The 22087-nt window shown below is 59.5% G+C and overlaps 1 protein-coding gene across 3 annotated transcripts in view; it reads right to left on the reverse strand.

Moving 5' to 3' along the window:
* Positions 1–22087, reverse strand: part of ZNF609 (zinc finger protein 609) — a 111667-nt gene that overhangs the window by 13407 nt on the left and 76173 nt on the right. For 2 of the 3 annotated variants that reach the window (XM_075897473.1, XM_075897475.1), the window contains exon 3: positions 19268–19493. In XM_075897473.1, the coding sequence (XP_075753588.1) occupies positions 19268–19493 (226 nt within the window). Of the gene's footprint in view, positions 1–19267; positions 19494–21087; positions 21234–22087 lie in introns of those variants that run through there. The other variant, XM_075897476.1, reaches the window with a different exon arrangement.

A 22087-nucleotide genomic window follows, 5' to 3' on the forward strand; every position in this document is an offset into this window, starting at 1 on the left:
GGTGCTGAGCACAGGGAGAGGGTAGAGCTGGAACCAGCCAGGGCCCGCACGGCCTAAAGCTGCAACCCCCGACCCCGCCGGCTCAGTGCCCAGCTGCAGACCCTCACCTGCTCCTTCAGCCGCACCGACCCCTTCGCCCCACGGCAGCTGAGCCCGTGCCACGGAGCCCGCCCCTCGCCGACGCGCAGCAGGGAGCACAGAGACGCCCTGGCAGGGTCCCTGGGCCCGTGTGTGACTGGCATGCGCCCCTCTCAGCTCTCCCAGCGAGCACCTCCAGACCCCACCGGCTCAGAGCCTCACGTGCAGCAACGGCCGGGTGCAGCCCCGCTGCCAGCTCGCAGTCCAGCAGCATGGACGCTTCCCGGCTGTTTCTAGGGGAGACCGAGTGGGACCCCCTCCCGTTCCCTCCAGATTGGGGGGGGGGGAATCAGCCGCATAGAGCAGCTCAGAGGGAAGGCAGGGCAGGGTCCCGGCCCCGTGCTCCCTGTGCACCAACGGCTCAGAGCGCACAGGGAGGGGCACAGAACGAGTCCTCGCCCCGTCAGCTCCCAGACAGGGTCGGGGTGGGCCAGGCCCCCTCATCAGACTCTGAGCTCAGCTCCCCCCCTTTCTCCCGCATGGGCTGAGAGAGAGCGGAGACAGGCCCGTGGGGGCACAGGGCCCACGGGGGAGAGCTACAGTCAGCAGAGAGCAGCAAGCCTGGAGAACTGCCCTGGCTCGGAGCAGGGTCCCTCCCCTACCCCAGACAAGGGGTGCTGGGATGCCGTGTTGCCCTGACACGGGAGGAACGGACTGCAGACTCCAAGCTCGGTCCTTTGCTGCAGGACCCGGTGGCAGGGCCAGCCGTGCAGCCAGTGCAGGGGGCGGCTCCACCCTGGTAACTACCCCCACGTCCTGCAGCCACCAGGATGGGCCATTGCTCGTGCACGGACACCACACGGGAGCCACGCTCCAGGCAGCGGGCGTGGCCACTGGCCTTGAGCAAGGGAGCTAGTTATTCTGGGTGGCTCTGGCAGGTGCCTCTCCCCCTTCCCCCATGCCACGGAGGGGGGTCCAGTGGCACCTTGTCGCAGGGCCCTGGGCACGCAGTGCTCCCCTGGCCTGCCTCTGCCCTGTTCTTGCCTCCCGCTGCCTGGCTGGTTCTTACCTGCCACCTCACACAGCGCCGGCGGCTGCTCCCCGCCCCAGTTAGCGGGAACTAGAGCCACGTGCGTGCGGCTCCGGGCTCCATCAGGGAGCCCCGTGCCACTCAAAGGGCTTTGCCCGGCTCTGCTGGTCCAGGGGAGCAGAGCTGTCTCCACAGGGGCTCCACCGGGCCCAGGGATGCAAGTGCCCACCTCTACAGCAGGAGAGCTGCCAAGCCTGTGCCAGCCCTAGATGAGCCTGGCCGGCCGGCCCCACAGGCCTGGCTTTGTCAGCAGGAGACAGGCTGCGTGTGGGAGCAGCCACCTCTTCCCCGCCCCGCTGGAGGCCCGGTGCAGCAGCAAGGAAAATGCAGCCCAGACGGTGCTTCCGCTTTCGCCCTGCCCACAGAGGATGTGAGCTGCACCTGAGCGGGTCTGCGAGTGCAGAGTGACCAGCCCCCGCCCCCCCGCCCCAAACCCACAGCCCAGCCCCAGAGCGGAGACCCTGGCGCCTGGTTCCTGCTCAGCAGCCGGGGGCGTCAGCAACACCGCGGCTCTGGGGACCAAAGCCCCCTGCAGTTTGCCACAGGGGAGAGAGGCAGCGTCGCGCTCTTCTCCTTCCCCTCCCTCCCTGCTAGCAGGCCGCAGCCTCACGCTGCCGCAGGCCTCGGCCGGGCCCCGACCCCTCACTGCCCCGCCTCCCCCACGACCGGCTCCAAGGCCTCGGCCGGGTCCCGACCCCTCACTGCCCCGCCTCCCCCACGACCGGCTCCAAGGCCTCGGCCGGGCCCCGACCCCTCACTGCCCCGCCTCCCCCACGACCGGCTCCAAGGCCTCGGCCGGGCCCCGACCCCTCACTGCCCCGCCTCCCCCACGACCAGCTCCAAGGCCTCGGCCGGGCCCTGACCCCTCACTGCCCCGCCTCCCCCACGACCGGCTCCAAGGGCTCGGCTGGGCCCTGACCCGCCTCCCCCATGACCGGCTCCAAGGCCTCGGCTGGGCCCCGACCCCTCGCTACCCTGCCTCCCCCACAACCAGCTCCAAGGCCTCGGCCGGGCCCTCACTGCCCCACCTCTCCCCCAACAACAAATGTGACTCGGTTGTGGAACAAAAGCAGACTCCTGGCCCCTTTGCCTGCTGCAGCCCCACCTGCCTGGGCCAGGCCTGGGTTTATTAGCAACGACATGGGGTGTTTCCCAGGCAACCTGCACATGCAGCTGGCAAGAGGCTCAGCGGGGGCAGCAGAGCTCACGTTCCGTGGGGCGCGGTGCGTGGTCTCAGCCAAGGCTGCTGGCACGAGACACGCGGCGCCAGGCTCCACCCCCCAGCCAGGGCGCCCAGGGGCCTGCACGGTGCCCAGGTCAGCGCCCACCCCTGCACTCTCAAAGCTGTGGGGTGGTGCCACTGCTCTGCACTCAGCCAGCAAGCAGCAGCCATGCAGCTAGCGGGGAAGGTACAGCCAGTGCAGCCAGGCTGGTGCCCGTCTGAGCAGCCTGCGGGCCAGCTAGGAACGGCTCCGCAGCCAGCGCCAGAGACACCATCTCCACTTACAGCCCCGGAACTAGGGTTTCCAGGTAGCTTCAGAACAAAAACCGGATACACATGATTGGGGGGGGGGGAGACTAGCTGGGAGAGAAGCAGGGCCGGTGAGGGGTTGGGGGCAGCGGGGCTGGCTGGGGGAGAGCCGGGCAGGGTGTCGGGGGGGGAGCGGGGCCGGCCAGGGGAGATTGGGGCAGGGTGTCGGGGGGAGTGGGGCCGGCCAGGGGAGATTGGGGCAGGGTGTCGGGGGGAGCGGGGCTAGGCCGGGGGAGATCGGGGCAGGGTGTCGGGGGGAGCGGGGCTAGGCCGGGGGAGATCGGGGCAGGGTGTCGGGGGGAGCGGGGCTAGGCCGGGGGAGATCGGGGCAGGGTGTCGGGGGGAGCGGGGCTAGGCCGGGGGAGATCCGGGCAGGGTGTCGGGGGGAGCGGGGCTAGGCCGGGGGAGATCCGGGCAGGGTGTCGGGGGGAGCAGGGCTAGGCCGGGGGAGATCTGGGCAGGGTGTCGGGGGGGAGCGGGGCCGGCCAGGGGAGATCGGGGCAGGATGTCGGGGGGAGCAGGGCTAGGCCGGGGGAGATCGGGGCAGGGTGTCGGGGGGAGCGGGGCTAGGCCGGGGGAGATCGGGGCAGGGTGTCGGGGGGAGGGCGAGGAGAGAATCAGCCAGCGGGGAGCAGGACTGACCCAGGCACACGCAGATCCCAGGCGCTACCCGTCCCACGCACGCTCCCGGCGAATCATGAGTGAGTCTGGCTATGGCTCCACAACGCGCTTGATCAGCGCTCCTGAGCACAGACGGGGCTTCTCCTGCTCCCCAAGGCGTCGTTCCTACATCAGACGCAACCAGAGGCTCCCAGCACCGATGGCGCCTGCCAGGCTTCCGGCAGGCGCCCAGCCGGAAAACCAGGAAATACCGGACATTGCACATTTCACATGTCCGGTATTTTCTGAATTTTTTTTACTGGACAGAGCGCCCAAAAACCAGACTGTCCGGCTGAATGCCAGGCCCCTGGCAGCCCTACCTGGAACAGCGGCCTCCTGCCCCCTAGGGCCGGCTGCAGGCTTTATGGGGCCCTACACCTGCTATTAAACCCAGGCCCCTGGAGGGGGAGGAGGTCAGAGAGTGATTGTATAATTGTCAGCAACACACCCCTGAAATGGCTCAAATCTCCTCACACACAAGGGCGTGGTGGGGGACAGGCCTTAAGACCCAGCGGTGCCCCACATTTCCCAGTGCCCGCATCTGGGTAAGGCGGGGGCTCTGGGCACCGTGCGAGGAGGCAGGAGGCCTTGACAGGGCTGTGGTGTGGTGGGGTGGCATGACTTGGCCAGCAGCACGGAGGGCCTGTCTCCCCCAGGAGCAGAGCCCAGCCCCCCAAGGACCGGGAGAGGGGCCTGTTCTAACTCGCGGGGTTCTGCGGCGGTCGCGGGGCTGGTGAAGCATGCAGGCAGCTGGCGGCTGTTTTAAAACCCTTGGGCTCTCAGCAGGCTGCCGGGCCCCCTCCCTAACCCTGGCCTGCGGGGTGGGCGCAGGTGGCCCCACCTGGCCGGGTGCGCCTGGCAGAAGCAGAGAACAAACACTCCGGGTGCATTCCCGCAAAGCGGAGGTGCAGCTAGCTCTGTAACCATGGCAGCAGCGCAGCGCGCTCAAGGCAATGCCCGTGTACCTGGGGCACAGAGGGGCTGGGGAGAGGCCAAAAGCAAGCAGCAGGATGGAGGAGGGGAGGTGCAGGGTGGGGCCCGTAAGTGAGGGCAGAGGACAGGCGATGGCTGGTGAGTGGAGAACAGCAACAGAGCCCAGCTGCCGCCCAGCGGGCAAGGTGGAAGCTGGCAGCACCAGCCTTTTCCTCCTGGGCTCTGTACACGAGGGCCCCGCCCGTCCTGCCTTAACAAGCCAGGTGCAGAGCCTCTCCCGGCGCGGCCGCTCAGTGCAGACGGAGAGGCGGCGGCTTGGCTTCCGGCCTTGAGGAAACCTTGCTGGCTCCAGCGCTGACAGCGGCACGGGCCTCAGAGCCCGTCGGAGAATTGCTCCATTTGCCCCCACTGAGCTCGGAGGGAACTCATCTCTGGTCAGCTGAGTCCAAACCAACCCCTGGGGTTTCACACGGACGGGGGGAGGACAGGACCCATCTGCAGCCTGGCACAGGCCCCGCCAGCATAGGAAAACCCTTCCCCGGAAAGCTGTCCAGGGCCCCGGTGCCGCTGCCCCATTAGCCTCCTTAGAGCGCTACCGCTCCCACCCGAGGGCACGTCAGCCCAGGCTGGCAGCCGGCTATGAGAGCCGGGTCCCAGGAAACAGCAGACCCCCCCGGGAGGAGAGAGACCCTGAACACAGGGGCGCAGACACCCACCCCAGCTACGCAGGAGCCCTGGGTTCCGTGGCAGCTGCGCCGTGGCCGGCTAAGGGAACCAGGGAACACGTCTTCCCCTCTGCGCTTCATCCCCGCCTGCCTGTTGCCCAGCAAGAGCCCTGGGGAGAGAGCTTGGGCCAGGGCGCTTGCTGGGCACGTGCCCTGGGACAGCAACTCCATGGTGCTAAGGTGCAAAAGCTCCAGGGCGAAGCAGGCGGCGAGGGAACAGTGCGAGCCGGCGGCAGAGCACGGCCACACACCCAGCCCTGGCTAAGCCAGAGTGCTCGGTGGCGGGTGAGCCGGGAGAGCTACCGGCAGCCAGGCCTTGGGCTGCAGGGGGAGCAGAACCGCAAAGCGCCAGCAAGGAGCTCGCCGTGCGGCCCCTCTGCTGCTGCTTCCCGGAGTCAGGGAGGATGGGGGGCGGCAAACTCTGCCAAGCCAAGAGCCTAAGCGATAGTCCCACCCCCCAGGGGCCACCCCAAGTCAGAGCAGGCTGGGCTCCCAAGGCAGTGGGGCCGGTATGGAACGGGGGCAGGGTTAGGGTAGCGCCGCCAGGACAGGAGGCGGCAGAGCTCACGCAGCCCCGGGCCCGCCTGCAGGCTCCTCCCAAACAGTCCGTGAAGCGCCCAGCTCCCAGCGAGAACAAGCCACGGGGACGCCCTGGCAGATTTACGAGCTTTGCCGTCCGACGGGGGAGCAGGGACCAGCGGCGCCCCCAACGGTGGGGCAAAGTCACCTTGCCCCTAGGGCTGTAAAGGGGGACCGGGTTAACCACGTACCCAGTAGGCATCACCCTTACTGGTAACCGGGCAGGAGCAGCCGGCATTGGGGGCAGGCCAGCCTGCTGCGAGCGACTCCCGGGCTGTTCAGGCTGAGAAGCCCGGCCCCCGCTCGGTGCTTCGCTTCCCCGACCACCACACTCCCGCCCGCTGGAGAGCGCAGCTCCGCGGCGAGCAGGGACCAGCGCGCCCTGGAAGGCAGCCACTCGGCTCGCAGCCTGGCTTCCTAGCCTGAGAGACACAGGAAGGCTGCGGGGCCCAGCACACAGACAGATGGGGGGCAAGAAGGGAGGAAGGACAGGTCCTGGACCCAGTGCTGTGGCCCTCCCTCCCATCCTCCACAGGAAGCTGGCACAGGCGAGACAGGACAGAGCCCGCTGGCCCCTCCTAGGCCCTGCAGAACCTCCAGCAGGGACCTAAGGCCTTGTCTGGCCTGGCAGGCACACGGCGAACACTTCCCTCACTCGGGGGGGTGGAACCCTCCCAGCCTCTGTGGACAAATGTTCTAGCAACGCACAGTCCTGATGGGGACAGCGCTTGGGCGGCGGGAGCCACGGTCCAGCAGAGCTACTGCCCTCATGAGGGGAGCTGGGAGAGGTGTGCCATGCACCGGCTGAGGCAGACAAGTGGGAGAAGTCGAGGTGGCCACCACCAGCACAGCGGGTGGACAGGAGGCAGCACTAGGAGATGGCCCCCACAGCTGGAATGCAAGACACTAACTGGCTGCAGTGGAGGTGGAGCCACGTCAGGTGACGGGGTCGGACGGCAATCGGAAGAGCTGCCTTCTATCTGGAGAGGAGCGGTGTGTCCAGGCAGGGAAGAGGTGGGGACACACAACAAGCATAAGAAGGGCTCCCTGGGTCAGACCAAAGGTCCATCTAGCTCATCTCCTGTCTGCCCACAGCGGCCAGTGCCAGGTGCCAGAGGGAGTGAACAGAACAGGTGACCATCGAGTGATCCATCCCGTCACCCATCCCCCACCCGACAACCAGAGGCTACGGCCACATCCCTGTCTATCCTGGAATTAGCCAGGAACCCTCCATGAATGTATCTACTTCTCTCTCTGGAGGTGGGTGATGGGAGGGATCACGTGAGGATTACCTGTGTGATCCCTTCCTCTGGGGCACCTGGCATTGGCCCCTGTGGGCAGACAGGACGCTGGGCTAGATGGACCTTTGGTCTGACCCACAGTTTGTGCGTTGCATAAAGAAATGCTTCCTTTTGTTTGTTTTAAACCTGCTATCACATTTCATCTTGTTGCTGTATGGGAAGGAGTAAATAACTTTTCCTTATTTACTTTCTCCACACCAGTCATGATTCTACACACCTCTATCATATTCCCCTTTAATCATCTCTTTTCCAAGCGGAAAAGTCCCAGTCTTATTAATCTCTCTTCATATGGCAGGTGTTCCAGCCCCCTCATCATTTTTGTCGTCCTTTTCTGATCCTTTTCCAATTCCAATACATCTTTTTTTGAGAGGAGGTGACCACACGTGCCACACCGCATTCAAGACATGGACTATAGCAAGGCAATGGTATATTTTCTCTCTCACTCTCTATCCCTTTCGTAATGATTCCCCACATTCTGTTTGCTTTTTTGACTGTTGCTGCACACCGAGTGGATGTTTTCACAGAACTACCCAGATCTCTCTAGAGTGGTAACAGCTAATTTAGACCCCATCGTCTTATACATATCATTGGGATTATGTTTTCCAGTGTGCATTGCTTTACATTTATCAACAATGAATTTTATCTGCCATTTTATTACCCTGTCACCAGGTTTTGGGAGAACATTTTGAAACTGTTCACAGTAGGGACGTAATAGTATAGTCAATTAACCAATGAGCAAAAGCTTATGGGTTAATGCTATGCACTACACCCATTTTCCCTCTCCCTGCCAGTACATTTTTAGCAGTCTGGCCAGCAACCTGGCTCAGTCCTGGCTTGCAATGGGTCCGGGACCTACCCCTGCTGCGGCTCTGCATTTCAAGTGCATTAGGAGCCAGGCAGGCAGACAGCCCGGCTCAGTCCTGGCTCATGCTGGGTCCGGGACCTACCCAGGTTTCAGCTCTGCACTTCAAGTGTATTAAGAGTCGGGTGGGGAGGCAGGCAGGCCAGATCAAGGGCTGCTGCCAGTCTGCCTGGTATTGGCCTGGAATTGCCAGGATCACCTCTAGAGCTCTTTTTAAAGACTGGTGTCACATCAGGTGTCCTCCTGTCATCTGGTACATCAACTCAAAGGACAGGTTACAAACCACAAGTACTAATTCTGCAATTTCACATTTGAGTTCATTCAGCACTAGGGTGAACATCTGGTCCTGGTGACTCGTTACTGTTTAGTTCATCAACTTGTTCCAAAACCTCCTCTAATGACACCTCCATCTGGGATCGTTTCGCAGATTTGCCACCTATGAAGAAAGGCTCAGGGGTGGGGATCTCGCTCATCCTCAGCCATAAGACGAATGCAAATAATTCATTTCGTTTCTCTGCAACGGGCTTATCGTCCGTCAGTGCTCCTCTGGCATCTTTTCCTTTGTTTAGCCACACTGGCGCTCTTGCTATGGTTTTTAATGTGGGGTTAGACATTTAAATTGAGCCTCTATTATAGTGTCTTTAAAGAGCTTCCATGCAGCTTGCAGGGATTTTACTTTTGGCTCTGTGCCTTTCACTTCTGTTTGTTTAATTTCCTCATTTGTGTGTGCCCCCCCCTTTCTGAAATTAATTACATGTTGGGCTGCAGTAGTCATTTCCCCACCACAAGGATGTTAAGTCTTATTTACAAAGGGGTCCCGCTCTATTCCCCTCTTGAACCAGACCCTGTGCTTCACTGCTAAATCAAGAATTGTGGGTGCTGACACCGCTGCTCCGAAGCAGTCGCTTACAGAATCAAACTTTTTCTCTGCATCCCATCTTGAGGGGAAACATTTCCAGTCAACGGGGGGACAGCTGAAATCCCCCCTTCTTATTGAGATTTTTATTGTTATGGCCTCGCTAATCTCCATGAGCATTTCACAGTCACTAACACCATCCTGGTCCCGTGGTCAGTATCAGATCCCTACCGCTATACTCTTATTAGAGCATGGAGTGATCATCCACAGAGATTCTATGGAACAGTTTGGTTCATTTAAGGTTTTTACTTCATTTGACTCGATGCTTTCTTTCGCATACAGTGCCACTCCCCTACCAGCACAACCTGGTCCTGTCCTCCTGATATATTTTATACCCTGGTATTACTGCGTTCCATTGATCATCCTCATGCCACCGACTGTGATGCCTCATATCAATATTCTCCTTCAACACGAGGCACTCTGGTTCACCTATATCTTATTACTTAGGCATCTTGCATTTGCATAGAAACGCTTTAAAAACTTGTCACTTTTTAGCTGTCTGCCACTGCATGATGTGATTGAATGACTCATTTGACAATTTCTTATCAGACCTTACCCGTGTTTCATCACCTCCCATCCTCTCCTCCTTCCTAAGACAGAGAGACTCTCCATTAATAGGTTCCCCAAGAGACGTCTCTGTCCAATCCACATCCTCCTCCATACCTATCGGCTTTCTCCAGCCCTGAGTTTTAAAACTCCTCTACAATCTTTGTAAGGGCCAGCAGGCTGGTTCTATTTTGGTTTAGATGCAGCCCATCCTTCCTGTACAGGCTCCCCCTTTCCCAAAAGCTTCCCCAGTTCCTACTAGATCTAAAGCCCTTGACCCTCGCCCCTGAGTTCTCCCACACGCTGAGACCTGTCTACCTAGGACTGCGGGAGGAACTGGCCGCCACGCACACACGTGTCCGGTCCGAGAGGAGGTGGGCGCACACAAAAAGCACAGCCACTTTACACATCCTTGCTGTTTGCTTTCCATTTTCCACGATCTCCTGCAAGCCGTTGCTGGTCCCTAACGTGCTCTCCCCTGCCATCCAAGTCCCATGGCGGGAGACGCACGGGTGCAAAGGTGGGTCCCAGGGGCATTGCTGGAGCCACTGCAGTTCTAACAGCAACAGAACGGGGAGCCAAGCCCTCTGCATTCCCCTCCTGAGCAGCCCCGCCCTGCCCCTCACCGCAAGCAGATCAGGGGCGAGAGCACCGAGGTCTCCTTTGTGCAGCAGCTGCTGTTGCCATGCGGTGATCCTTGTTGCTATGAAGGTTTGCATGTCAGACAATGGCTTGTTTTGGCTCAAAACGAAGCTGCTATTGGCCGAGATGTTTCCACAGTGAGTCGCCATGGCGCTGGGATGGACCAGTGCAGGACTTGGCTTGGTCATGCCCCTCACACCTAGGTGAGTGGGGGGCAGGAGGCTGCGATCAGCTGGCCCTCTCCACTCCAGGTGAAGTTAATTACAGCGTGAGGGGAAGGAAACCCTGCAGCTAACGAGGCAGCAAGCAGAGCACCGCTTCCCAGTATAATTAGCTCTGTTAATGGCTCCTGCCGATAGGAATCACACCTCACTGAATTAGGGAAACTGCCAAGACAGCTGCTCCCAGGAAAGGCTTTGAACACAACATATCTCCAGGCGAAAGAGGCAGGGAGGGGTCGCCCGCCAGGACAAACCTCTAAGTATCCGGGGAGCGAAACCCACAGACCCACCGGTCACACAACACTGAAGACACAGGGATGAAACTGAGCCCAAAGTGTCCGTGGGGCACGGAGGCCAGGAAATAACGGCCGTGCAGGAGCCTGACGGAGCCCTGGTTTGCTTGGCCAGGCATCTGTTTCCTTCCAGCTCTTGCAGAGGGCTCCTAGGGACCCCTCCTACAGCGGGTGGCGGGTCCTCCAGTGCTGCTTGCAGGGGGCGGCCGAATGTCCAAGCGTCACGCCAAAAACCCTTCCGCGCCCCTGGAGTCCCTGGCTCATCTCCCAGCAGGGCTGGCACAGGCCCCGCCCGAGCGCTTAAACTCAGCTCCCGGCTTCTTGGGACAAGGCAGGGCAAGGTGACCAAAACAGCCCTCCCTCCTGCCACTGCTGTATGCCTGCTGCTGTCCCAACCCACGGCAGGCAGCCCGGGCCACAGCACGCTGCTGCTCCTCTGGGCTGCGGGACGCTCCAGAAGCTGTCCTGCCCGCGAGTTCATGCTTGCTACACCCAGGCAGCCCGGAGGCAGGCTGCACACAGCCACAGGAAAGGACGGGGGAAGTTACACAACTGGGTGAGCCCAAACCCCTCTGCCTGCTTTGCACAATAGGGTATAAAGTAGGGATGGGTTAACTGGGGGGAAGGGGGGAGGTGGAGCAGCCGCAACCCACCAGGGGCAGGGGGCTGCTCCGGCCCAGCTGGGCTCATCGGGGGCGAGGGGCTGCTCTCGTCCAGGGCCGACCTGAGCCATTTTGGCACCCCGGGTCCCAGCGCCACCCAGGGTGCACGGTGCATGCGCTGCCCAGGCACCACCGCTGGCATGCAGCCTGGGGCTGCGCCTGGCCGGGCTGTGCCTGGCCATGCAGGGGCCCATGGCCGTGAGGGGAAGGGCACTGCGGGGGTTAATGTAGCCCCTGCCCCGTGCGCCCCTTACAGCTGCCATCAGGCGCCCCCCATCGATGGGCAGCTGCCCAACTCGCCCACCCCTTAGCCCGGCCGTGCTCTCTGCCAGTGATTTCCTGCAGCCCTGCACTCCACTAGCTGCCAACATGCAACAGAAGAAGGTTCCTGGTGGCTGAGATGGGCCTTGCCCTTTACATTCCAGGCTCCCACATTAGGGCGCTGGGCAAAAAAAGGGGGCGGGGTCTGATCAGCTTCCGTTTTGCCATTCGTCACGTTCCAGGCCTCCACCACATCCCCTCTTGCATATCACACCACTACGTTTTCCTTGCCCTATTCAGTGTCTTCCAGGGGCTCACCAGGAGCGGGGGGGAAGCGGGGGGAGGGCTGCTCCAGCACAACCGAGCTAAGGCTGGTCTGTCGCTGCCATGGGGAAGGGGCGCCTGGCTGCTCCCCGGGTACAGGAGCAGGCTGCGGACTGTCTCCCCCTGCGTCGGGCCCAAGGGCCTGCCACCTGAGTGGTGCTCACGGGAGGTCGGGAGAGGCCAGTAGGTGCCTAGCCAAGGCGGGAGTAGGCAAGCCAGGGAGGCGAGGCCCTTTCACCCTGTGCTGGGTTAGACTAGCCGTGCGCGCACGAGTCCATCCGCGCCGCCCAGCTAACAGTGCAGGGTTCACGTGTCACAACAACCCGCGCTCCCCGTGGCCCACAGCACACGCTCCCTGCAATCAGCCAGCCAGGGGGTGGAGAGCTGAAGCCGCGAACCTTGCTTCAGCACTCCCGTAAAAGTGCCGCCCCTCCGTGGCTACCAGGAGTTACATGCAGGTATTGGCACCCACAGCACTTCCCAGCAGCCACGGGAAGCCCTCAGAGTTCTGCTTGGGCAGCGGCAGCACTGAGCCACTCAGAGAAACTGGAGCGGGGGTGGGGGGGTAGGTAGGGAGGATTAATCGAGACAAGAAAAAGGCGGGGGAGGGAGACCACGGTGCTGCCCCACCCAGCTGCGGGGGGCCAGAGTGCAAGCGGCTACCCCTCCTCCCTCTGCCTCTCTGGGACACCTGGGGGCAGAACAGCACCGCCAGCGCCTGACAGCAGCAGCCTTGCTGCAAAGGATCTTGCCCCAGTTCAGTGAATGACTGCAGACTAAAAATAGCAAGGCGGCACGGCAGGATGCCCCCAAGGCCCGGTCTGACACGCGAGCTGCCAAACAGGGCTAATGCAGAGGGACGGGCAGACGGGCTGCAGAACTACACAGACTGGAGGGGCATGGAAGAGGGGGGTGAACACGCCACACCAGGCGCTGATGCCAAAGGAGGAGTTTAAGCCTGAATCGGAGGGGATGGAAACTGGCAGGGCAGTGGAAAGCAGCATCTCCTGCCTGGCAGCCGCGTGCGTAGCAGGCAGGCCTGGAACACTGGACCGCACACCAGAGGCTGCTAGGAGAGGGCTGCCGAGCCCCCCAACAGCGACCCAGCGAGAGCTCTCAGCAGCTGGGGGATGCCTACCAGGCTGCTGCCTCTGGGTGCGGCTCAAGGGCTCCAGCTTGCTAACCGGTGGCTGATACATTTTCTTTCCTCTGATTCCTGAAAGAACTCGGGAGCTTTCATCTGTCCCTTCCCCACCCCAGAGCCTCTTGACTCCTCCTGCGGCAGGCTGGGTTAATGTCCCTCAGCATCCTGGCCGCCACTGGGAAGTTGGTGGGCTCCCTGCTCATCCCTGCTTCCAGCCTTTCTGTTTATGTTCCACTTCCCTGACTAGATCAAGTGCTGCCTCTACTTGTGGCTTTCCTGACACAAGAGTGGGAGAGGGAGATCCATTTGTCAGTTTCATAATTGCTCTCAGGGCTCCCAACAGCAGCAGTGAAACTAACCGAGCCTGTCAGTTTCATGCTCTTGGAAGCAGCAGAGGCCGGGGATGTCTCCAGAGCTCCCCGTGTCCGGACACACGGGACTGGTTTGCTTCACCAGCAGCCCTCACTGCGCCTTTCTATGAAAACACTCAGCAGAAAGCGGTGGCCTTGGCTTCCTGCAACTGCCTCTCACCCACCAGGAACAAGGTTACTAAGGGTACGTCTACACTACATGGCTCCGTCGAGAGCCATGTAGATTTGTTTATTGGGCAAAGGGAAATGAAGCAGCGATTTAAATAATGCCGCTTCATTTAAATTTACATGGCTGCCGCGCTGAGCCGACAAACAGCTGATCAGCTGTTTGTCGGGTCAGCGCGCTAGTCTGGACGCTCCCCTGCCGACATCAAAGCCCTTTGTCGACAGCCCCGGTAAACCTCATCCCACGAGGAATAACGGGGCTGCCGACAAAGGGCTTTGATGTCGGCAGGGGAGCGTCCAGACTAGCGCGCTGAGCGGACAAACAGCTGATCAGCTGTTTGTCGGCTCAGCGCGGCAGCCATGTAAATGTAAATGAAGCCGCGATCATTTAAATCGCCGCTTCATTTCCCTTTGCCTACAACCCTCATCTACATGGCTCCGTCGGTGGAGCCATGTAGTCTAGACACAGCCTAAGTGTCAGTAGTGAGGGAGTTTTTCAATCCCCGCTTGGCCCTGATCCAAACGAAGCGCCCAGCTGGAGTGCAAGGCTGACACAAGAACGAGGCGCCTTTGGGACTCTAGGATACAGAGATAGTCGGCACAGGAAATAACCCTGGGAGACGCGAGGGGGGAAGAGATTTTGAGTGCGCGCACCCATGTGAGTTTCCTGACTGGGGAGGCCCAGGAGCAAAGCAACAGAGCACCTACGCGAGCACCGGGCATTGACTCACGGGCTGGAGTACCCCGGAGGGGAGTCAAGTTTGCCAAGTCTGCTTCACCGAGCGCGCTCTTGGCAGGCAGCTGATTGGACACTCAGACACCAGCGCTTCCAAGCCACCTCCAACGCAGGGCTCAGCAGGGCAAAGCCCTTGTGTTTTCACTCAGTTCTCCCCACCCCAACCCAGAGCGCAGTGCGCAAGGGGCAGCCAGCAGTGCGCCCGGCTCACACCCTGAGCGAGTTTTAGCTGCCACTGTGCCCTTCCCCCTCCCCTGCTTAGAAGGGAGGAATCCCCCCGGGTCACAACAGGGTTGCTCCTTCCTCTGGTGCACCAGGGAAGGCCACTTCCAATGCCTGGAGCCTGGCTGCCGATCGGATGAAACTCAAGAGCCAGGAAGGTGGTGGAGGGGCCGGGAATGGCCCGTTTCCTGCCTCGCTGCTCTGGCCAGACCCCCCCGCAAACAGAGACCGCACGGCGACAGCCCACAAAGCTCCGGCGCTCCCCGTCGACGAAGGACCCGCCTCTCACCTGGTGGCACCATGCTCTGCTCTAACAAGCTGCACAGGGTGGCCATGGCCAACCACCCGGTTCGGGCCCAACTCACAATCTTGACGCGGCCCCGGGGGCTGGGCAGAGCTGATTTTAAGAACATAAGAACGGCCGTACTGGGTCAGACCAAAGGTCCATCTAGCCCAGTATCCTGTCTGCCAACAGTGGCCAGCACCAGGTGCCCCAGAGAGGGTGGACCGAAGACAACGATCAAGCAATTTGTCTCCTGCCGTCCCTCTCCAGCCTCTGACAGAGAGGCCAAGGACACCATTTTATCCCGTGGCTAGTAGCCTTTTATGGACCTAACCTCCATGAATTTATCCAGCTTCTCTTTAAACTCTTTTTAGTCCTAGCCTTCACAGCCTCCTCTGGCAAGGAGTTCCACAGGTTGACTACACGCTGTGTGAAGAAGAACTTTCTTTTATTAGTTTTAAACCTGCTCCCCATTAATTTCATTTGGTGTCCTCTAGATCTTCTATTATGGGAACTAATAAATAACTTTTCTTTATCGGCCCTCTCCACACCATTCATGATTTTATAAACCTCTATCATATCCCCCCCCAGTCTCCTCTTTTCTAAACTGAAAAGTCCCAGTCGCTTTAATCTCTCCTCATATGGGACCCGTTCCAAACCCCTAATCATTTTAGTTGCCCTTTTCTGAACCCTTTCCAAGACCAAAATATCTTTTTTGAGGTGAGGAGACCACATCTGTACACAGTATTCAAGATGTGGGCGTACCATAGTTTTATACAGGGGCAGTAAGATATTCTGGGTCTTATTTTCTATCCCTTTCCTAATAATTCCTAGCATCCTATCTGCCTTTTTGACCGCCGCTGCCCACTGTGTGGAAGTTTTCAGAGAACTGTCCACAATAACTCCAAGATCTTTCCTGATTTGTCGTAGCCAAATTAACCCCCATCATACTGTACGTATAGTTGGGGTTATTTTTCCCGATGTGCATTACTTTACACTTATCCACATTAAATTTCATTTGCCATTTTGTTGCCCAACACTCAGTTTGGTGAGATCTTTTTGGAGTCCCTCACAGTCTGCTTCTGTCTTGACTATCCTAAACAGTTTTGTATCATCTGCAAACTTTACCACCTCACTGCTTACCCCTTTCTCCAGATCATTTATGAATAAGTTGAAAAGGATTGGTCCCAGGACTGACCCTTGGGGGACACCACTAGTTACCCCTCTCCAATCTGAAAATTTACCATTTATTCCTACCCTTTGTTTCCTGTCTTTTAACCAGTTCTCAATCCAAGAAAGGACCTTCCCTCTTATCCCATGGCCATGTAATTTACACAAGAGCCTTTGGTGAGGGACCTTGTCAAAGGCTTTCTGAAAATCTAAGTATACTATATCTCCTGGATCCTCCTTGTCCGCATGTTTGTTAACCCCTTCAAAGAACTCCAATACATTAGTAAGACAGGATTTCCCTTTACAGAAACCATGTTGACTTTTGTCCAACAAATTATGTTCTTCTACATGCTTCACAATTTTATTCTTTACTATTGTTTCGACTAATTTGCCCGGTACTGAAGTTAGACTTACCGGTCTGTAATTGCCAGGATCGCCTCTAGAGCCCTTTTTAAATATTGGTGTCACGTTGGCTACCTTCCAGTCATTAGGTACGGAAGCCGATTTAAAGGATAGGTTACAAACCACAGATAATAGCTCAGCAATTTCCCATTTGAGTTCTTTTAGAACCCTTGGATGAATGCCATCCGGTCCCGGAGATTTGTTAACATTAAGTTTGTCTATTTGTTCCAAAACCTCCTCTAATGACACTTCAATCCGGGACAGTTCCTCAGATTCATCACCCACAAAGGACGGTGCAGATTCAGGAATCTCCCCAACGTCCTCAGCCGTGAAGACTGAAGCAAAGAAATCATTTCGTTTCTCCGCAATGGCTTTATCATCCTTGATTGCTCCTTTTATAGCTCGATCATCTAGGGGACCCACAGGTTTTTTAGCAGGCTTCCTGCTTCTAATGTACTTAAAAAACATTTTGTTCTTTCTTTTTGAGTTTTTGGCTAGCTGTTCCTCAAAATCTTTTTTTGCTTTTCTTATTACATTTTTACACTTGATTTGACAGTGTTTATGTTCTTTTCTATTTATCTCACTAGGATTTGACTTCCACTTCTTAAAAGATACCTTTTTGTCCCTCACTGCTTCTTTTACATGGTGGTTAAGCCACGGTGACTCTTTTTTAGGTCTCTTGCTATGCTTTTTAATTTGGGGTATACATTTAAGTTGGGCCTCTATTATCGTGTCTTTAAAAAGTTTCCATGCAGCTTTCAGAGATTTGGCTCTAGTCACTGTGCCTTTTAATTTCTGTTTAACAAACCTCCTCATTTTTGTGTAATTCCCCTTTTTGAAATTAAATGCCAGGGTGCTGGACTGCTGAGGTGTTCTTCCCACCACAGGAATGTTGAATGTTATTATATTATGGTCACTATTCCCAAGCGGTCCTGTAACAGTTATATCCTGGACGTGATCCTGCACTTCACTCAGGACTAAATCGAGAATTGCCTCTCCCCTTGTGGGTTCCTGCACCAGCTGCTCCAAGAAGCAGTCATTTAAGCCATTGAGAAATTTTATCTCGGCTTCTCTTCCTGAGGTGACATGGATCCAGTCAATATGGGGGTAATTAAAATCCCCCATTATTACAGAGTTCTTTATTTTGGTAGCCTCTCTAATCTCCAGTAGCATTTCAATGTCAGTATCACTGTCCTGGTCAGGTGGTCGGTAATATATCCCTACTGCTAATTTCTTATTATTGGAGCATGGAATTACTATCCATAGCGATTCTATGGAACATGTTGATTCACTTAATATTTTTATTTCATTTGATTCTACATTATCTTTCACATACAGTGCCACTCCGCCACCCAGCCGGCCTGCTCTATCCTTTCAATATATTTTATATCCCAGTATGATTGTGTCCCACAGATTTTCCTCATTCCACCAGGTTTCGGTGACGCCTATTATGTCAATCTCCTCATTTAATACGAGGTACTCTAGTTCACCCATCTTATTAGTCAGACTCCTAGCATTTGTATACAAGCACTTTAAAAATTTGCCACTGCTTATTTGTCTGCCCTTCCCTGATGCATTGGATTCCTTTGTATGCGGTTGTTTGTCTGCTCTGGCCCATGGTTTGTCCTCTCCCCTCCTCTCTTTCTGACTACAGCTTAGAGAATCTCTATCGATGGATTCTCCTCTAAGAGAAGTCTCCCTCCGATTTACGTGCATCTCCGCACCAGTAGGCTTTCCCCCATCTCTTAGTTTAAAAACCGCTCTACGGCAGATGCCCATGGACCATCTGACGTTCTGGGGACACGCTCCAGCAAACGGCAGCCGAGCTGAAGGTGTGGTTGGCAGCCTCGACCTGCGCCCCCTGGAACAAGCACGCTGCGGCTGAACGCCCGCCCGTCTGCCCGCCGGCCGAGAGAGGTGCAGCTGGAAGCGCAGCTGTTCCAGCCATTTGACCTCCCCAAGGGAGTGTGTGTCCTGGCAATCACAGGAGCATGGCCCGGGCAGTCCTCCCTCCGCCAACACCCACCAGTGAGGGAGGAGCAGGCTTTGCCCATTTGCAGGAAGGAACTTCTCTGAGAGTCTGATGGTCACCAACAGTGCCCACTAGCGCCCACTTCCAGCTGGGCCAGACGTGCCACGGGAAGGGAAGTTCTCCAGGGACTGCCGAGCGCCCTGGAAGCAGGAGGCATCCGAGCCCCCCGGCCTGAGGCGGCTCCACCAAGGAGCCACGCTCAGTCACCCGAAAGCGCGTTTTGTGGGTGTTCACACGACCGGCCGCTTCGCTTCAAGAGTCACAAGGCAAATCCAGGACACCCCGAGCCAAGCGAAGGAGCCCACCAACGAGCTGGCTGCTTCCAGACCCCGGCAAGGAAACCCCAGCGCTGCACGCAGCCCATGAGCTTCCGAGGGAGGCGGGAAGAGGGCGGGCTGGGTACCTCCGGACTGGCTCCTGGGCACCCGGTGCCAGTCCCATCGCCCAGCCCCTGGGACTGGCCTGAGGCAAATGCACGCACAAACCCGCTCCCGGGGCTGGCCAACACACCCCTGCCCATCGAATAAGGGCGGCCCTGCCGGGAGGCCGCTCCACCTCCAGAGGCAGCGAGAGCTCGAGGACCGGTCCAGCCCCAGGGCAAGCGCGGGTCTGTGCTTGGCCCTTGAGCCGGGCCCTCTGAGCCCCTCCCGTTCATGGGCTCTGTGTTTTCTACCTAGCCTGGGAACAGGAGGTGCCGGCGCGGCTCTGCCTGCAGCTGAATTCCGCCCCCTCCCGAGCCGGAAACTCAGAGCCAGCCGCATGTGCCAGCTCAGACCAGAGCCAGACAAAGCGATGCCTTTGGCCTGCCACCCAGATCGCCGGTCCCGAGAGCTCGGCTGAAGCTAGTCACAGCCCCTCCCGCTGCCCGGCTGGCTCCGGGCTTTCCCCCCCTGGGGAGAGGGAGGCAGCGCCCGCCTTTATCTGCTTCATCGGAGGAGACATCGGCACCGCGGGGCCCCGTTCGGGCTGCTGGCGAAGGGGACGCTCTAGTTACTGGATCTGCGGGACAGGCTGACACTCGGACGGGACCCTCTGGGCCTCTCCTCTCCCAGCCACCCTTCTGCCAGGAGACTGTCCCCCTCCTCGGCCCGGGACAGCACGCCCTCCAGGGCACTTACCATCCTCCGTCTCCTGCCAGACGATGCCCTCCAGGTTGACGCTGGTGCCGGGTTCACAAGGGCCCAGACACTCGGGCTCGGTAGCCAGTGCCACGTCGCAGGTGTTCACCCCCACGGAGCGCGTGCGGACCATGATCTGCTCGCAGGGGGACGCGATGTCGTTATTGACAACGGGCACCAGGAGGTGCAAGGGCAGCACTGCAGGCGTGGAGACCGGAGACTCCATCTGCGGGGAAGGAGAAACACACCAGTGAGCACCCAGAGAGCCCCGAGAAGAAAGCAAACGCCAGCCCCTCCCTCTTCCCTGGAGAACCCTCCTGCCCCGGCCCCCGCGGCCTGTTTGCTCTGAGACGCCTCTCGGCCTGCCTGGTCCCCGCAGAGCCCTAGGACCTCGCAGGCCTCTTCCAGCCCCGAGATGCTGGAAACTCCAGGGCTCGGCCAGGTCACCAGGCCCCACCTGTGCTCCTCAGCTAGACACCTGCCCTGCTGGGCAGCTTTCGATGACAGTCCCGTGGCCTGCCAGTCTGGCTGGAGACTGAGCCCAAACCACGGCCCTGCCTCTTACCGATTCTGCCAGGCTGGCTGGGGTGGGGCAGGAGAGGCAGCCGGCAGCCCGCAGACCCCTGCTCCATCTCAAAGGCCTCTCCCCAGGACACAGCAACCCCCAGCCGCCTGTCAGCCGAGCTAGGCCGGCATGGAAACCAGAGAACCTGGCTGAACCGGGCGGCGCCCAGACAAACCCTGCGGCCATCTTCCAGCCCAGCAAGCCGGCTCTCAGGCACCCGGCAGCGCAGGTCAGAGGCGCCCCAGCCGGCAGGCAGCGGTCAGTCACAGAGCCAGCCGCAGGAACCCTTCCTGAGGACTGTCCACAGCCAGCGTCTCCGGTGCCCGGGAGAGGAGGCGGCTTTCTGCCCCCGCACGGGGATCGGCAGCACTAGCCATGCTGGCTCCTAGGGCGTTTCTCTGGCCTCCTCCCCGGCCAGAGGGAGTCTCATCTCGATACGGTGCTAAGCGGCCCACGGCGGCCGCAGACGCTGAGGAAGCCGCCCCCATGCGAGTCCCTAGCAACGGCGGCCCCTCCGGCCAGACCTCCGGCGCATCCGGCAGGAGATACCCCTGCAAGCCTGCTGCTTGGCACAGCCCAGGGCCAGCGCCACGGGGAGGCAGGAAGCAGAGACTCCAAGCCGCCTGCCAGGAGGTGCCCTGCCTGCTGGAGGTGGCCCTGCCGCCCTTTCCAACCGCCAAGTCACTGCTATTTGTGGCACTCGCCTGTCAACAGCCACAGAGCGTTCAGCCTCCCACGGAGCCGAGTCTGGTCTCTGGACAGCTGCCAAAACGCTCTCCGGAGCTGCCTGTCGTCACAGACAGAGCTCGGCTCAGCCGGTAGCAGGCGTGCAGGGCTACATGCCGATTTGGGGCCGGCACACCAGGCCCAGCCCCACGGCGTGGGATCGCTGCCGTGGGGCCTGCAGCTCCCATGCCAGAGCCGTTTGCAATTCTCCTAGCAGCCAGAGCTCTGCACGATGGCTCTGACTCTCCTGCCCCTGGGCGAGCTGCAAGCCGCCATCACTGCCAGGGCCTTCCTGGGGAGCTAGAGAGCCACGGGCAGCACCATGGCACAACGCAGCCGCTCCCCCGTGCGGGCGGATTCACCATCCCTGGTTTCCCAAAGCCTGCGGTCAGCTCCTGTCCTCTGCCTGGCAGCCCGTTGGAGTGCTGAAGACAGCCCCAAGGTTTCCTGCCCAGCACCCGAGCCCCACCGCTCCCCCGCTCAGCAGCAGGCCTGCCCCACACGACAGCGGGCCCGGCTTTCTACTCACAGCACCAGGCCTCATGCTCGGGTCCCTGGCTGTCGTATCCTCGCCCTGGCGCGAAGAGGCAGCCGTGGAGAGCCCGCCATGCCCTGCACCTTTGCTGTCCATGGGCCTGCTCTCCGTGAAGGGTTGAAAACGAAAGAATTTTGCTTCCACCCACTTCCTCTGCCAGGGCAGATCAGAGCCACATGTGCCGGGGGGGGGGGGGGGCTCACTGGCCACCTTGCAAATCCCAGGTAAACAAGTCCTGGGAACGGCAGTCGGCTCCAGAAACCCCCTCCCCGAGCCCCTGGCAGGAGCCAGCCGCCTGCCTCCCACTCCCCCCCATTCACAAACGAGCGCCCGCCGCCGCTGCCAAAGCGCTGGAGGAGCCGTGCGCTGGTGACACGGCTGGCCCAGGGCAGCCACACAGGCCGACCTGGCGCCTCGGGCGGGGAAGTGTTCGGCCCGGGCCTGGGCTGCTCGGCGGCGCTGGGCGCTTGTTTGTGTGGCAGAGGAAGGAAGGGCACCTGTGGGTTTTGAAACCGTTCAGCTTCCTTCCCCGTTGCAAGAGAAACCGCAGCGCAGCACAGGCGGGTTTAATTACCGCCCCAGCGCTGCTAATTAGCGTTTGGGCACATTCGTAAGCTGCGTGCTGCCACCGCGCATAATAAGCAGCTCGGCGAGCCCCAGCTAATAAGCAGGCGGCTTTCGGGGACTTCATGTCGCTGTGCACGGGGGCCAGGGAAGCCTTGTTCCTCAGCTGGCAAGGGAGACGGCCAGGCCGGAGGTGGAGCAGCCTTGAACGGAGGAGCAGCAGCAGCCAGGCGCTGGGCAGGTCCCGGGAAGACTCAGACCAGAGCAATCCCAGATTCACCTAACGCCTGGGGCTCCTCTCTCAGCAACACTTCATCCTGCTGCTTTTCTCAGGCCCCACCCAGGGCCAGGGGCTTGGCCTGCCGGCCCCTGCACTGGCCTCAGCAGACAGCCTGCGGCCAGAGGCTGACGTGGGAAAGGAAGGGCCAGG

Source organism: Pelodiscus sinensis, chromosome 14, assembly GCF_049634645.1.
Source record: "Pelodiscus sinensis isolate JC-2024 chromosome 14, ASM4963464v1, whole genome shotgun sequence".
In the NCBI taxonomy this organism is placed as follows: Eukaryota; Metazoa; Chordata; order Testudines; family Trionychidae; genus Pelodiscus; species Pelodiscus sinensis.